The following is a 15954-nucleotide window of genomic DNA, read 5'->3' as shown; positions in this document are numbered from 1 at the left end:
CCACCCACCCACACATACACATGCACACAACTTGCAAAAGAATTATTATAGCTGGTTTAAACAATAACGTGGGTCCTTGACAATTTTATCAGACCGTACAACTAAAAAGCCAATACTTATTAACCCCCAAAGTATAACAATGGAGGAGAGATGATTTCTATTAAACAAAAGTATCTCTCATTTAAACCAACACAGCAGACTTTTCCCCTTTTTGTTCTAAGGTGCTTCTCAAATGAACTATTTTATATAAGTCAAAGCTCCAAAATGGTTGTTACAATTTCCAGTTGTACATCATGAAGTTATGGGAGAAGGTATTGTACTCAAATCCAGGAGATATTGGCTGATGATTGGTCAAATGGGGAAATTTGGCTTGTATCTTGGGCTCTTAACCACCCTGACAGCTGACTGAAGAAATTAGCAGCCTCTTGGCAGGCAGAATATGTATTTAAAAATATATATATATATGTCTCCTTTGGAAGATTTCTCATATACAAACAATACTGAAGAAAGTTCTCGTAGACAAACAACACACAAGACTGTAGACAAGTAGACAGGAGATGATGTTAAAGGTCAAATTTCACCACAGGACACTAGAATCTCATCATAACCCCCAAATCTCAGCAACAAATAATAAACATGACATTGAAGGCCAAATCGATAATAGGAGTTGAGTCATTTACCATCATTATTTGTGTAAGTTTAACTATGTGAACACATTTCCTCACATTCACTGATTTCAGCGCTAGAAGATCCCTTAGTGATCATCTCAATAAATAAGGAAACTGACACTAAAAGAGATTAAGTGACTTGACTAAGATCACGCAGAACAGGCTAGAACCTAACTTCCTAGTGGATATACATAAATTAGTAGAAATATATGATACATGTAAAAGAAGATATATAACATACATGATGGTCATTCATATTTAAAAAAACAGAACAGCATCACATGAATTTTCTACGATAAACTGGGTGGCACCATTCAAGGGCAGGAGGGTCTTGAATTAGGAAGCTGGAAGAGAGTGATGAAGGCTGGCAGATAGTCACCCGCCAAGAATGGGGAGGCCAGCCAGGAGTGGAAAAGCTTCAGAGTCTGGAGTACTTGGCAGGTAAGCAGTATCCAAGGTTTAGGAAGTCCCTAGCACAGCATTTACTCTTTTTACTCATTCTGCTTGGTCAGACCAGGGCTCTACCTACCCCAAAGTCAAGCGTTCAGAGGGAGAGGGTGAGAGCACTGTGCATCTGGGTCAGATAGATGCCAGGAGCATCTTCAGGTTTTGTCTCTCCTAAGGGCTCTGCTTGTTAACTCTGGATTTACAGGTCATCAACCCCATACATTAATATTAGTTAATGACTGACTGGTGTTTTCTACTAAGCTGCTGTCAGGCAGATTTTTCCATTTAATTTCATTTAAAACAGTGGTGCTTAATCCTGGCTGTACATCAGAATACTCTGGGGAGCTTAGAAAAAAAATACTGATGCCAGAGCCTGTCTCAATTAAATTCTGCTTTAATTGGCCTGAAGTCCAAGTATTGGTATGTTTGAAAAACTCCCTAGGTGATTCTAATAGGTAGCCGGGGTTGGAACCACTGATTTAAAATACCAGGGAAGGTTTCAATCAACTAATCAATTTAGCATTATTTTCTTCACATCTGGCAATGTGACTCATTAAAAAATAATAAAGTAATTTGCAGAACATCCTGTCTTCATAAGACTTTCTCATTACCTATTCATTTTTGCTAAGGAGAGTCAACATATGGCTGAATTCAACAATAAATCTGAAACTGATGGTTCCACTGAATCTTCTTTTCACCATCCTATTGCCCTTATCTTCTTTGTCCAACTCACCTCATTTGTGATAGTAATCACTCCTATTGACCTTTAGGTTGAGATGTCTGGGCAGTCCAAAAGGCAGAGAGTACTCATCAAAGATTCCAGGACAGTTTGTCATCATGGGACTTTCTGTGCTATGGAAACTCAACAGAGAAATCAGTGTGGGCTGGAATAATTAGTAATGTGGAACTCCTTCCTGCTTTTGGGCCCTCTCACTTTTATCTAGCATAAGGTTAAAAGTATTGCCTTGCTCTTCTTGTCTTCTACCTTGTTTTTTTGTTTTTATTTTGTTTTGTTGTTTTTCCTTCTTCCCTTCCAAGGCATTTGAAAAGGCAGGAGATAGGAGTAGAAAGACTCATTTACTCATAAAACTGGGAGTGTAATTAAAGGTCATATAGTTCAGTCACCCTCTGAGACCAAGAGACTTTCCCAAGATCACACAGCTAGATCACCCCTGGAGTGGGGCCTGGAACTGGGGGCCTGACAGCCAAGCCCCATTCTGTTCAACATACCACCTGGCCTTTCAAGGTAGCTCAGAGATACTCGGGAGGGCTTCCTGTTTCCACAAGAGCTTCTCCAGCCCTCTTATCTTTGTCAAGCTAGACCCCTTTTACTTCCTTGACATTTTATTAAGTCTTCTCGCACGCATCCTGCTTGATTCGGGCCATGATAGCTTACGGACTTTGCTCTCTTCCTCCTCGTTATTTAGAGCCCTGTGCTGCTAATACTTGTTTAATTCCTATTGTTACACGCTTCTCGTTGATGTGTATTTATTGAGTGTTTGCTGTTGTCAAATGTCGCAAGACTCTAAGAGGTAATCCCAAAACAGAAGACGCCCCGGCTCGGCAGAGAGTCTGGCTGGGGATAGACTCCTACAACCAGCCCCTTGGGTCGCACCTCCCAGCTCTCCTAGTCTGGGTCTCCGCGGGCAGCTCGGGCCCAGGAAAGAGGGGGTTTCAGGCTTTATTTAGGGAAATGGCCTGGCTTTTCTCAGAGTTGGTGAAAGTAACGAATCACCTGCCCTGCACGGGAGGCGAAGCCCCAAGTGTGGGCTTCTGCTCCAAAGGCCGCAGGTCAGTAGGACGGCCAGACTGACCCAACCGGGCCTGGGTTCTGCCCGCGATCACCCGGGGTGGGAAAGCCGGTCCGCCGGGGGCGGGGCCTGGAAAGAGCGGGAGGAGGAGGAGGAGGGGGCTGGGATCCGGGAGAGAAGGAGGGAGGAGGAAGAGCCTCGGGGGAGGAACTAGGAGGAGAAACCCAGGAGAAGCTGCAGAAGAAGCCGGCGGGAAAAGGCAGGAAGAAGAACAGAAAGGGGAAAGAGGCGGGGTGGAGACGGGGAGGGGGCGGAGCCCGAGAGAAGCCTGGGGAGACGCCGGGGAAGGGGTGGAGCCGAAGGAGGAGCCAGGGGCGGAGCCGGGGCGGGGCCGTACAAGGGGCGGAGCCGGGGGAGAGGCCGCCAAGGCAGCCGCCGCCGCCGCCGCCGCCGCCGCAGCTGCCGGGGCGCGTTCTCCTCCCGCGGGTCGGTCCGCCGCGGCGCTCCCTCAGCCTCCGCTCCCCGAAGCGCGGGCTCTGGCCGCCCCGGCCGACGAGGGCGCCCCGCGCGAGCCGCCGCCGCTGGGGTCGGGGGTCCGCGGAGCCGCGGGCGCTCCTGGGCCGCCGCCGCCGCCTCCCTCGGCGTCCGGGGCCGGCATGGAGCTCTTCCAAGCCAAGGACCACTACATCCTGCAGCGGGGCGAGCGCGCGCTGTGGTGCAGTCGCCGCGACGGCAGCCTCCGGCTCCGACCGGGTGAGGCGGGCGGCGCGGGGTCGTCCTGGGCGGGCGAGGGGCGAGGTGGGGGCGCGGCCGGGGCCCCTCAGCCGGGGGCTGCGGATCGGGCGTCGCCCGCGGCCCTGGCGGGCGGGGCGGGTGCGAGCGAGGGCGCGCGGTCTGTCATTATTTCCTGAGGGGAGGGAGCGCTCGCCTCGCCCCTGCTCCTCCGCGGGGGACAAAGGGCCGGCGACCCTCGTCCCTCCCGGCGCGCTTCCGCGTCGAGCTCTGCTCCGCTGCCCGGGGGAGGGGACCCGACTCGAGCCGCCCGCAGTCGGGGTCGGGCCGGCGCCCATCAGAAAGTTCGAGCGAGGTGCGCCTGGCCTTAAAGGCCTCCTCTCCGGAGTGGCCTCTGACCCGTCCTTCGGGACGAGTTCTGGGTTCGAATCCCGATCTCAGGCCGGAGGCGATCGCGCCAGTTCAGGGGAACGTCCTGCCGGAGCTTCAGTCCCTGTTGACATCTGTGTGTTTCTGGTCCCTTATCATTAAAGGCGTGACTTCATTCTGGTTACCTCATAGGCACTCGATTTACAGTGCCTTTTTTTTTTTTGTATTACAGTTAAACTGTATCGTAATGTTCAACTTTTAATATTTTTGTGTGACTCAGTATTGTGTGATACAGTCTTGTGGGTCCATGTTTGGGTGTCATGTAAGCTGTCATAGGATGCCTAGGTCTGCAATGATTAGTCTGTGTTAGGAAAACTAGGTCACAGTGGTGAGTTAAACAGGGCAGTCCCTGCCCTCAGAAAGCTGACGGTCCGGGGGGGCGGGGCGGTTTCCGTTGAGGGGGCTCAGGAGCACCTCCCCCTGTGATGTTGCCAGTCCTTTTTCCTAATCACCGCAGAGATCTTTCATTTTAGGAGAAGTGAGAGATTAGAGTTCTTTAAAGACGTAGCCAGAGCATTTCACGTTTACTTGTAATTCTTGTGTGTAATCTAGACAAAAGAACTAGTGGTATGAATTGGAAAGTATGAAAGGTACAAGTGAACTTTTCATGTATATATATCTATATCTATATCACAGCAGTTTCCATTTATAGGAGGGTTTCCGAGAATCTGATCCCTTAATATATACTTCCCAGTCTTCACAACAACCTTACAAAGCAAGTGGTGGTATCCTCTATTTCAGGTGAGGAGACAGGTGCTTTTTGAAAGGTTGAGTAACTTGCCCGAGGTCACAGAGTAGAACTGGCTCCCGGAACACTTTCTGGCCCATCCTGCTGCTTGCCTAGGAAGGCCTGCTAGTTGATCTGCTAGAGCAGTGAAGAAGAACTTATTTTTTTTCTAGGTTTTAGATGTATATTCTTGCTATTACATTTTATTTCCTCTATTCGGAATGGAAGAGAAACTACTGCACGCAGATAAGATTCTTGATAATCTTGAGACAGAAGGTGTTGTAGATAGGCTAATTTTGGTCAGTCTCCAGTCATTCTCTTCTCTGTTTTTCCTGATTTTCTCATTTGCCTGATCTCCCCCCCCCCCCCGCCCCCCCAATGTTTGTGGAATGCTTCAAGTGGAGACTGAAGAAGGGTAGATTGCAAAATTCCCCAGGCTGTCAAAGAGCCAACTCTTTGGATTCTAAGAGCTTAAAATTAACTATTACAGCTGAATGGAACTTGACATCATCTCCAATTCATTGGCAGAACACTTTTCTGCACTTCATTTCGTCAGCTATAAACTGAGGGTTGGGCTTTTTGGTCCTTGTACATAATGAAATGTTTTTGAAACAAGGCCAATTTAAGTGTTTGCTCATTGTCCCTCTTTGAGGACAAGAATTGGCCTGTTACATGAAAAACACTCAGGAAATCTCTAGGTCACCTGTGTATTGGAACAGTGAATTAAGGTATGTATAAATAGAGATGGACGTGGTTGTCTCCATTTCTAGGGCTACTCTCTTTTTTCTCTTAGCCCCTAAGATTGACAGAGATGAACCAAGCTGGTGGAATTACATGGGAGGAGATAAGGTCCCAGGAGTCCTCAAAATTGATGGCTTTAAGTGAATTATTTGTCATTCTGTTCAGTTTGTATTCATTTCTTGTACACAGAAACCTAACAGCTTAAGGGATAAGTTGCTCCCCTCAAGTGAAGTAAGTCAACTCTTATAGGGTGCTGGCTAGTAGCCTACCTTTCAGTGGAGGGATATTTAAACTCAGACTTTGGAGCTGAAGAGGCTCAAATGAGCTACAGGCTTAAGCTTTTAAGGAATATGCACAGGGAAACCTGGGCCTAGATTTTGGATTAAGCCATGTGGTTTCAATTACTGTTTGTATATCCAAAGTCCATATCAGAAGACAAATTAACTTTTTTCTGAATAAAATGGTTGTAGTCTTTGCAGTTAAGTTTATCTCACTTCTTAGGATGTAGCTGACCACAGACTAAAGTAGACCAAAAATACAGAGGAAGGAAGAAGCCATTATCTTTCAGAACAGCCTGTTTTGATCTTCAGGTGTTGAAGTACGCATAGCCCGTGAATAAAGAATCTCATGCATTTGACTTTACCAAATAGTTTATCCTGTCCAATACTCAAGAGCCTTTCTAAAGAATGGCTATGGAATAATGGCATTTTAATTGTGAAATGTTTTTCAGATCTTTCCCGGAAGACTCATTTAAAATTCTCCATTTTATTGGGTCATTTCCCTCTGCTTTTACAGCCAGTTTTTGCTGTTGTTCATAATGAAAGCATTTAAAATCTTTCATAGTTTTTTATTGGTTATTCAACTGAATAAATTACTGGCCAAGTCCTTTACTTTCTGAAGGGCAGTATCATAAGACCAAAAAAGCCTGTGAGCATTGTGATTTTTATGTTTGTGGCTATTGAACAACCTGAAATAGAACTTTTCTTTTTTTTTCTAGTGATATCAGAAGGATCAATATTGATATTTAAGGTTAAAACGACCATTTCCTTAGCCTGGAATGTTTGTTACTCTGTCTCTTTTCCTGCCTCGTTTATTTTGTAACACGCAGTTCCCATGCCACCCCTACTCTGTGCTCACCGTAACCTGCACTTCTGGGGTGGAATTATTGGTCACGTTTTGTGTTTCCAGGTGCTTTATACACTTGGTCCACACTTTGGTTACTGCATCATGTATTAGTTTGCTTCCTTCTTCCCCAGTGGACAGAGGATTCCTCAAGGCAAGGACCATATTCTACTCATCTTGGTATCTCTGAGCTTTAGAGTGTTGAGGACACAGAAGGCATTTTTGGTTGAGCTGAGGTGAATTAAAGTCCAAGTTTTCTCTCAGTAATATCATTGCCACAAATATAGGATGTCGTGTTATGCTTATTGCTCATCTTAGGCCCTGTTTTTTTCCTTTAAAGATTTATTTATTTATTTATTTAATTTTTGGTTGCATTGGATCTTTGTTGCTGTGTGGGGGCTTTCTCTAGTTGTGGCAAGTCGGGGCTACTCTGTTGAGGTGCACAGGTTTCTCAATGCGGTGGCTTCTCTTATTGCAGAGCATGGGTTCCATGGGTTCTCGGCACGTGGGCTTCAGTAGTCGTGGCTTGCAGGCTCTAAAGTGCAGGCTCAGTAGTTGTGGCACACAGGCTTAGCTGCTTCTTGGCATGTGGGATCTTCCTGGACCAGGGATCAAACCCATGTCCCCTGCATTGGCAGGCGGATACTTACCCACTGCGCCACCAGGGAAGCCCTCGGCCCTGTTTTGAATATCTTCTAATTGGGGTGGAAAATCTCTGTCCAGCTGGATAAAGAAATAAATGTGAGGAAAGGTGCATTTCCACTTGTGTTGTTTTTCTATGTGATTTAACGTCACTTAAAAAAAAATCTTTGTGATGGTATTCCTTATTTTCTTCTTTAACATTGTTTAAATTATTTTCTTCTAAACAGTTGAGTATTTTTTCTGGTGTTTCCATTTTTTTTAAGGGTAGTGAGTAGTCTGTATTCATACTTAGAAGTGCTTTTTGGTGGTTGCTTATGTCTTGCAGGGTAATGACCACTGGAGGAAAATATTTAGATTGTTTTATTTTCAACCAGGGAAAATGATAAAGCACTGTGTAAATATTCAGTAATCTCCTGAGAGTAGAGTTTCACCATCTGAGAATAAGGATTGTAATTTAACTACTTAAAAAGCAATACAATACAGTCCACTGTTGGGAAAGGGTGATATGGTCTTATCTCTTTAATCTTAAAATTACTTCCACTTGCCCTTGTAGCTTTGTCTGATAGGCCAGTGTTATATAATTTACTGCTGCGTATTGCTTCATTCTATTCTGAGACTGAGTGACCATGAAAAGATGGCAGAGCATCTGTCATACACATAACATTCATAAGCATGTAAACTATTCAGAGAGAGATGAAACTCTGAATGATAATTACCAGTGAACAGTTTTTGGAAGGGATGCTAGTTATCAGTTCCAATGCACAGAAGCATGAAAATGCATTCCTCTTTTTCTTATTCTTTGATAATGAGATTATTTTTAATATGTCGCATGAAATTTTTTTTGAGTGACAAATTAGTTACAGAATTGAAAGCTAAATAGAATGTTTATCTCTTACGAAAACTATATCCAGTTTAGAGTTTTGTGTCATTTGGTATTTACTTTGAAAAAATTTTTTAACTTTACCTTTTTAAAAAGTCATGTTTGGTAAAAATTCACAAATTACCATGACAAAATATAACAGGGCATTTTAATTTAAAAATTAGTTATTAAATATATTGTAAAAATCTTTTAAACTATTTTTGTTGCTGTTGAATAACCATTTTTTCCCCTTGTGTCTTTAGTTTTTGGTTTCTTTTAAATGGCTTACCAGTTTTATACCTGGAACGCTTCTTACCCCATATTTTATATTTCTAATAGGCTAGCAGTTGGATTGAACAGATATGTAAACTTTGAACATTTATTATGTATGAAAGATACAAAACACATTTTTCCCCAAATTTCCCCCTTTCCTTGGCTTAAAGAAAAAAAACGATAGTCTTTGTAGGGTGAATGACAGTTTTTGGAATCAGGTTTTACAGATAGAGGGGAGTTTTTGTACATAATGTCTACTTTGTCAACTGAGATTAATTAGTAGCTAATAACAGCTTTTATTTATTGAGCATTTTTCTGAACCAGGCACTGTTTTAAGCGCTTTATGTGTACTGTTTCATGTCATCGCCACAATAAAACTTAGGCAGAGAGTTTTTTTTATTTTTATTTTACAGTCACAGAGAAGTAATTTGTTCAAATTCAAAGAATAAGAGGGACAGCCAGACTTCTAACCCCGTATTAACTCCAAAGCCAAGTTTTTCTTAATATTGACAAAAATGTTTTATAAACCTTCCTACCTTCTTGACCCCAAAGTTATAGGATTTATATTTTTATGGGTAATATCTGAAATGTGTCTTTAACTGTCATCCTCATTATAGTGTAGCCTATGCAGAGAATAAAATAGCCTCTCAAATGTCAAAGTATGCGTGTTGAGGAAGGATCTATGTATCAGTAGAATGAAAAGGCTAATGATAGGACTACTGGTTTGTTCTCTGACCTTTCACCTGTCCTGACTCTTTTCTTACAAAACTAGTTTATATAGTTACAGGGAATATTGTTATATAATAGATTGACTAGGTTTTCCAGTTACGGTCAGTTTGTCAGGTTTCTCTTAAGTTTTTAGAATATTTGCAGGTTGGGGAGGGAATAGGTAGAGGGAAGAACTTGGAGCAGAAATGTTGACAGGTACTGGATGGGAACTATTTCAGCCAGTGATGAGCAACCTGAAGCCTTCCCAGTCTAGCTTTGCAAGAGTTCCAGATCCAGTTTCACAGACATCCTTTCAGAGCATATAAAACAGAGAGGGAATGGAGGAGAAAAAGTCTTTGGGGCAACCACCTCTGAAGGAGGGGAGGGACCTTTGTAGCATCACTGATTCCTAGATGCTTGTGTTCTGATCAGGCCATGCCAGCAGAGGCCAGGACTTGCCAAAGGCTGGCTACAGAGAAGAGGCAGTATCTAGGCCTTAAGGGTAGAGCATGAAGGTGCCAGAAACCAAGGTGCCCTGACAGCTTGGTCTTTTGGGAACATGGCTACATAGGTGCTGCTCCAGGATGCCCAGGGCACAGCTTGCACTTGTCCCACCACCCAGCCTAACTCGGCCCAAGCAGGCAGAAGGAGATGTAGATTCATTACTCTTTCCCTAGCACCTGGCCCACTGCAGGTCTTCAGTAAAAATTGTATTGAATGAATTGAAATAGTTCTAGCCGTGGTCTAATCTTGGTGTGGTTTTATGGAGATTTAAATATGTTAGATCTTTATAAGCTATATTACTTTATCTCTCTGAACCTTTTTGTAAAACTGTTCTATTCCTGTTCATATATGTTTTAAAATATAACCTTTTAAAGTCGTCTTGCAAACCCAAGTCTGAGAAGTAACAATGTCATAGAATCTCTTTTTTTTTCTGTTTTTGATAATCTGTTTGTCTATTGTGATAAAATATACATGACATAAATTTACCATTTTAACCACTTTTAAGTTTACAATTTGTGCCCTTAAGTACATTTACAATCCTGTGCAACTATCCCCACTATCCATTTCCAGAAGTTTTCATTATCCCAAACAGAAACTCTACCCATACTGATAGTCTAAATGTAAAAACTTTCAGAATGTCATAGAATCTCTAACAAGTTACTCATTAGCTGAGCTAAGTAACCATATGTGTCAGCCGACCATAATTGTGCTGAGATGAATATTTGAATTAGAGTATGTTTATCAAAATAGAGGAATAATACATTACTTTATTAACAGTAACTGTTGATAGCACGTTATGTAATAAGTAGTATTTGAAAAGTGAGGGTGAACACTGCACATTTAGCATTATAGTACTATCACAACACATGCTGGTGGTATCTTAATTAAATCTCATGCTCTCTTAGGATGACTCATTTTCTGGTTGCTGTGAGACCCTTAAAGGAACTGCTCTCATTCACAAAAAAGCATCCACTCCTGCCAGCTTTCTTTGGTAAGGCTGGTTGAGGGAAGTAAGGCAGGTTGATTTTAGGTCAGTGTTCCTTGTTGTTTTTTCTTTTAAGTTACCTCACTTTCATTGTAGATTCTTTCAGATTTAACCTTGAATTTCTTTAACTTCATAGTGGGATATTTAAAAATACATTTAAAGTACATTAATTTTTCTTTATGAAAATTTATCAGTATTCTTTGAAACCGCTTTTTACTTACACTAAACTTCAAATTCCAGTTTCTGCAGTGGTCAACATATATAACTTGAAATAGTTCTAACATCTAACTGAAATGTTGGGACATTTTAAACATGCCACAATGCTCTTAATTTTAGTAGTTTGCATGTATAATATTAGTGATGCTTCGTGGTATCATTATACATTGCTTTTATGCCAGATGGAAACATTCTTCTCCCTATTTCCAGCATAATAACGCTCCCCTCCCCCAGGGAACAGTTGTGGTGGGCAGGCCAAAGAGTCCGGCAGAGTTTCTAGTTTGCCCGTCTCCCTCTGGGCAGACAGTTGTTCTTCTTGACTTCCAGGATTCATCTCTAGTAGCTATTGCATCTATCCCCCTTTGCACCTTTCAAATACTCCCTTTTCTCAAAGAAGCAGCCCTTCTGCCTCAACAACTAATTTAGTATTCTGTTTCTAGAAATTCTGGGAAGTCATTTGTTTACTATTTCAACAAACATTTACTGGAGATCTGTCTGCTAGGCATTGTGCCAAGGTGAAAAGATGGGTAAAACACTCTCTCTACCCTTGCCCAGGTAGTGGTCCAACAAGAGAAGGACATACAGGGGATTCTAGAGTGATAGATACTGTCACAGAGCTGAGTTCTGTGGGAGATTTGAGTTGGGCCTTGAAGTTCAAAGGTTTTTTCCAAGATAGTGAAAATCTGTTTTCTTCCTAATGAAGAAATGGGTTCTTCTATTTGAGTCTCTGAAGTTCCTTCCAGCTGTAAATAGTCTGTGATTGCTTTTCTCTTATTTAAGAGTGGAAAGTCCTGGAAGAAACTGGCTGTGTGACTAGTGGACTTTAATAGATTTCTTCTTTTTTTTTTTTGCCTTGCCAGAAATAACTTTGTAGGCACTGTGCCTTGGTTTTAATTAAGTTCCCCAAAAGAAAAAGGTTTATGAGAATGAATAGTGCCTCACTGGCCAGATGGAAATAGTACAGGTTCTCCCCTGTACCTCCCACCCCACAGGACACTTTGCTGTGGCCCTCGTTTGATCTAGAAGCAGTTCTTCGTTTGAGGACGGTTAAAATGGCAGATCCTAGATCTGATGATGTGTTTGAAGGTAGAGCTTTTTGTTGGTAAGGACCTGTGGTGTCTGAATGACTATACAGACAATCCTAGATGGAAGAGAGTAAGTTTTGAACAGAGTTTTCAGGAAAAGCTAGGAAATCATTTAAACACCAAGAGAGACAAAGCTTGCATCTATTTTATGTTCGAAGTGCTAATGTTCTACATCTCAGTTACCAGCTCTAAAAGGAGTTAATCAAAATACCAATTGTTAGCTCACCTGTGCTCTCATTTAGCTCTCAGAATCCTATTTCTGAGAGTTATATTGCAGGACAGTTTTGGGGAGAGCAGAAGGTGACGGGTACATCCCAACACATTGCTATGTTTCTTGGGTGATACATTATGAATTTATTATCCACAGGTTTATCTAATCCTTCTTTGGACTGGTTATATTTTCAGCTTAAGGTAATGAGTTTGGAAAGTTGTAATTTAAGCTGTACTTCTCTTCATTTATTCCCAAACCATGTCTTTTCAATCTCTGTCCCCTATACTGGTATTCTGAATGTACTGTAAAGTCCACATCTTTTATAATTTTATATATCATCGTCAGATCCTCTCAGGACCTAATTACATTGTCTGACTTTCATGAAAGTCTTTTTCTTTAGTTGTCCTCTGTTCTTTTTTGAGTTGCACTGGGTCTTTCTTGAGATGTGACAATTAGAACTATATGCTTCAGGTAGAGAATCATAACAAGTTTTAGTTTGGATAGCATAGAATTTAAGACAATTAGAATTTTATTGATGTATAGTTGATTTACAATGTTAATTTCTACTGTACAGCAAAGTGACTTGGTTATACATATATTCTTTTTCATGTTCTTTCCCATTATGGTTTGTCACAAGATATTGAATATAGTTCCCTGTGCTATACAGTAGGACCTTGTTTATCCATCTTATACATGTTAGCTTGCATCTGCTAATCTTAAACTCCCAGTCCTTCCTTCTCCCCCCCTGCCCCCCCCCCAACCCATGGCAACCACAGGTCTGTTCTCTGTGTCTGTGAGTCTGTTCCTGTTTCATAGATATGCTCATTTGTATTTTAGATTCCACATATAAGTGATATATGGCATTTGTCTTTCTCTTTTGGACTTTCTTCGCTTAGTATGATAATCTCTAAGTCCATCCATTTTGCTGCAACTGGCATTATTTCATTCTTTTTTATGGCTGAGTAATACTCTATTGTGTGTATATATATACCACTTCTCTATCCATTCATCTGTTGATGGACATTTAGGTTGTTTCCATGTCTTGGCTGTTGTAAATGGTGCTGCTATGAACATAGGGGTGTATGTATCCTTTTGAATTATAGTTTTGTCTGGGTATATGCCCAGGAGTGAATTGCTGTATCATATGGCAACTCTATTTTTATTTTTTTGAGGAACCTCCATATTGTTTTCCATAATGGCTGCACCAGTTTACATTCCTATCAACAGTGTTCTCTTTTCTCCACCCTGTCTCCACCATTTATTTGTGGTCTTTTTAATGATGGCCATTCTGACCATTGTGAGGTGCTACCTCACTGTAGTTTTGATTTGTATTTCTCTAATAATTAATGATGTTGAACATCTTTTCAATGTGTCTATTTAGGTCTTCTGCTCAAAAAACAATTTCTAATATCCTTCATGATCAAAACTTTGTGGCCCTCTTGCTGTACTGTAATTAGATCCCTGTTTTAATAGAAAATTCTTAGGATCCCTATCCTAGATAGTATATCTCATCTTTTAACTATTCTTGGGATTTTTGTTCGTTTTTTTCCCCCCTTAGGGTTATTTTTTAGATTTTTTTAAAGCTTTTTTGGGGGGAGGGAGGGAGGGCTGTGTTGGGTCTTAGTTGTGGTACGCAGGCCTCTCTCTAGTTGCGGTGCACGGGCTTAGTTGCCCCTCAGCGTAGGGGATCTTAGTTCTCAGACCAGGGATTGAACCCCCTTCCCCTGCATTGTAAGACGGATTCTTAACCACTGGGCCACCAGAGAAGTCCCCTCCTTAGGGTTATTTTTTTGAATGTACTTTTTTTATACTAGCTTACACCAGCTTTTTGCCAATTCACTATATTATGAGCTCTTTATGCAGTTTATGGTATTTAATTGCGTGAAAGAGTTTAAAGCTGTACAGGGCATAGGCATCATCTTTGAATCAGACAGGATAAAGCTACAGTTGCTAATGCAGGTTCCAACTAGTAAGCTACAATCACTTGGACCGGTATTTCTCAGCCTGGCTGTACGTTAGAATCACCTGGGGCAGATTTACAAAATACCAGTGCCTGGGCTCCACCCTAACCAACAGAATCAGACTCTTGAGGGGTGGGGCCCAGGCATCAGTATTGATAAAGCTCCCGGATGGTGATGGTGAACAGCCAGCATACCGGGCCATTGAGCTGGAGTTCACACTGGGAAAGCAGCAGCTGCTAGAACTTCTAAATTGGATTAGCTCTTTAGCTTGCTGAATGCTGGAAAATAATTAGGGAGTTCAGAGAAACGTGTGTCAAATTTTGCATTTATAAGATGGCAGCTGAATCAAATTGTTCCTTAACCTTTTTTCCTGGCCTAGTTACATTTTGAGGAATGAAGTATGGATGAGCTAACCATTGGGACTTTTAGTTCCTCATTGTAGAACTCTTTTTCTTATCTGTTTGACTTGTTGGTATTGCTCTGATTCAGAGCAATAATATCCTTTTGTCTTTAGCAGGAAATGAAACTGGGGTCTGATTATGTATGCATACACTAGCACTTTTTCTTTCTTTCTTTTTTTTGACACAAGTGAAACTGCCTATAAACTTCAGCAGCTGTGCAGAACCCAGGCTTGTTCTTGGGCTGAGGGAGCACCATCATTCTGGGCTCTTGGAATGAGTGACTCATGCTCTCTGCAGGCACACAGGACTTAATCACTTGTCTCTGTGTACCAGGAAGAGGAGGGCATATGAAAATAGAAGCCATGTACTGCCAGGTGGGTCTGAAATAAGAGTGGAAATGTTGACCTACTGGGTCAAACAATTGAACTTATGACAAAATACTTATGTCTTCGAGTGTATGTTCCTTTAATGGTTTCACCAATTAAAATTTGGCTTTATTTATAAAATGCTGAGCTTTTGTAATTTGTAAGCAACTCTACTCTTTACTAGATAATCTTGTTAATCCTAAATTTTAAAATCTATTTGCAAACTTCGTGTTTCTCTTTTGAAATCGTGTGCCACATTGGAATATACCTTTTGAAGGGAGGGTTAGAAAGCAGTATGTTTGTTGGAGCAGATCAGTTACATGACTGTTCTTTGTGGAAGGATGGGACAAGCCCACTGGCCATTTTCCCTGCCATTCCAGTGTCTTCTGCCTCCAGAGTAGCCATTAATAAGGTGACAGAGTGTTCATTACTAAGCATAGTTTGTTACATTTGCCTAGACCAATGTGGTTCATACATGTCCTCTGTACAGACATTCTGCTAATGCTTTTATTTATTTTTATCTCCTTAATGAAGAGTAATAGATTAAAAAATACACATACACATATTTTGAAGCGTCTGTTGTATGCCAGGCATAAAGTCATAGCGGCTCAAAAAGACACACTTAGCCTCCCTTCTTGTGCCAGTTATATAGCCTACTTCAGGCTTCCTCCACTGGCTTGTTTCTTGTCTCTATATTGGTGTTAAGAAGCTGTGGGCACCTGCTAGAGATTTTAAGATAAAGTTTCCCAGAATTTTTAGTTAAGTCTCTCATTGTGAGAAAACATGCTCATCATTTATTATATTTATTGAAAGAGAAATGCTTTTATTATTAAAAGTGCCCATATAGCAAAGGCTTGTGTTTTGGGACTTTCTTTAAAAACAATAAAAACTTAAGACACTAGTCTTATTAAAAGTAGAAGAGAATAAGCAATTGGTAGGAGAAATTTTACAATTCATTCTTTCATGCTTGCTTCTACTTACTGATTTGGTTCAATAACTATTGAAATAGTCCCTGTTGTGTGTCAAACACTGTGCTGGGCTACAGGCATACAGTGGTAAACAAAATAGGCCTAGAATTAAATAAACCAATAGAAGAGTTGAGACTTAATAGTCTGTCTTTTAATTGG

At 41.5% G+C, this 15954-nt stretch overlaps 1 protein-coding gene across 6 annotated transcripts in view; it reads left to right on the top strand.

Annotated features, from left to right (window-relative positions):
• Window positions 1-3417: 3417 nt before the first annotated feature.
• The window catches only part of INPP5F (inositol polyphosphate-5-phosphatase F), an 81775-nt gene continuing 69238 nt past the window's right edge, over window positions 3418-15954 (top strand). For 3 of the 6 annotated variants that reach the window (XM_057735310.1, XM_057735309.1, XM_057735308.1), the window contains exon 1: window positions 3422-3619. In XM_057735310.1, the coding sequence (XP_057591293.1) occupies window positions 3523-3619 (97 nt within the window). In that variant the 5' untranslated portion in view covers window positions 3422-3522. Of the gene's footprint in view, window positions 3620-15954 lie in introns of all 6 variants that reach the window. The other 3 variants (XM_057735312.1, XR_009053762.1, XM_057735306.1) reach the window with 3 other exon arrangements.

Source organism: Hippopotamus amphibius, chromosome 5 (assembly GCF_030028045.1).
Source record: "Hippopotamus amphibius kiboko isolate mHipAmp2 chromosome 5, mHipAmp2.hap2, whole genome shotgun sequence".
Taxonomy (NCBI): domain Eukaryota; kingdom Metazoa; phylum Chordata; class Mammalia; order Artiodactyla; family Hippopotamidae; genus Hippopotamus; species Hippopotamus amphibius.
This window is presented reverse-complemented; position numbering and strand designations above follow the sequence as displayed.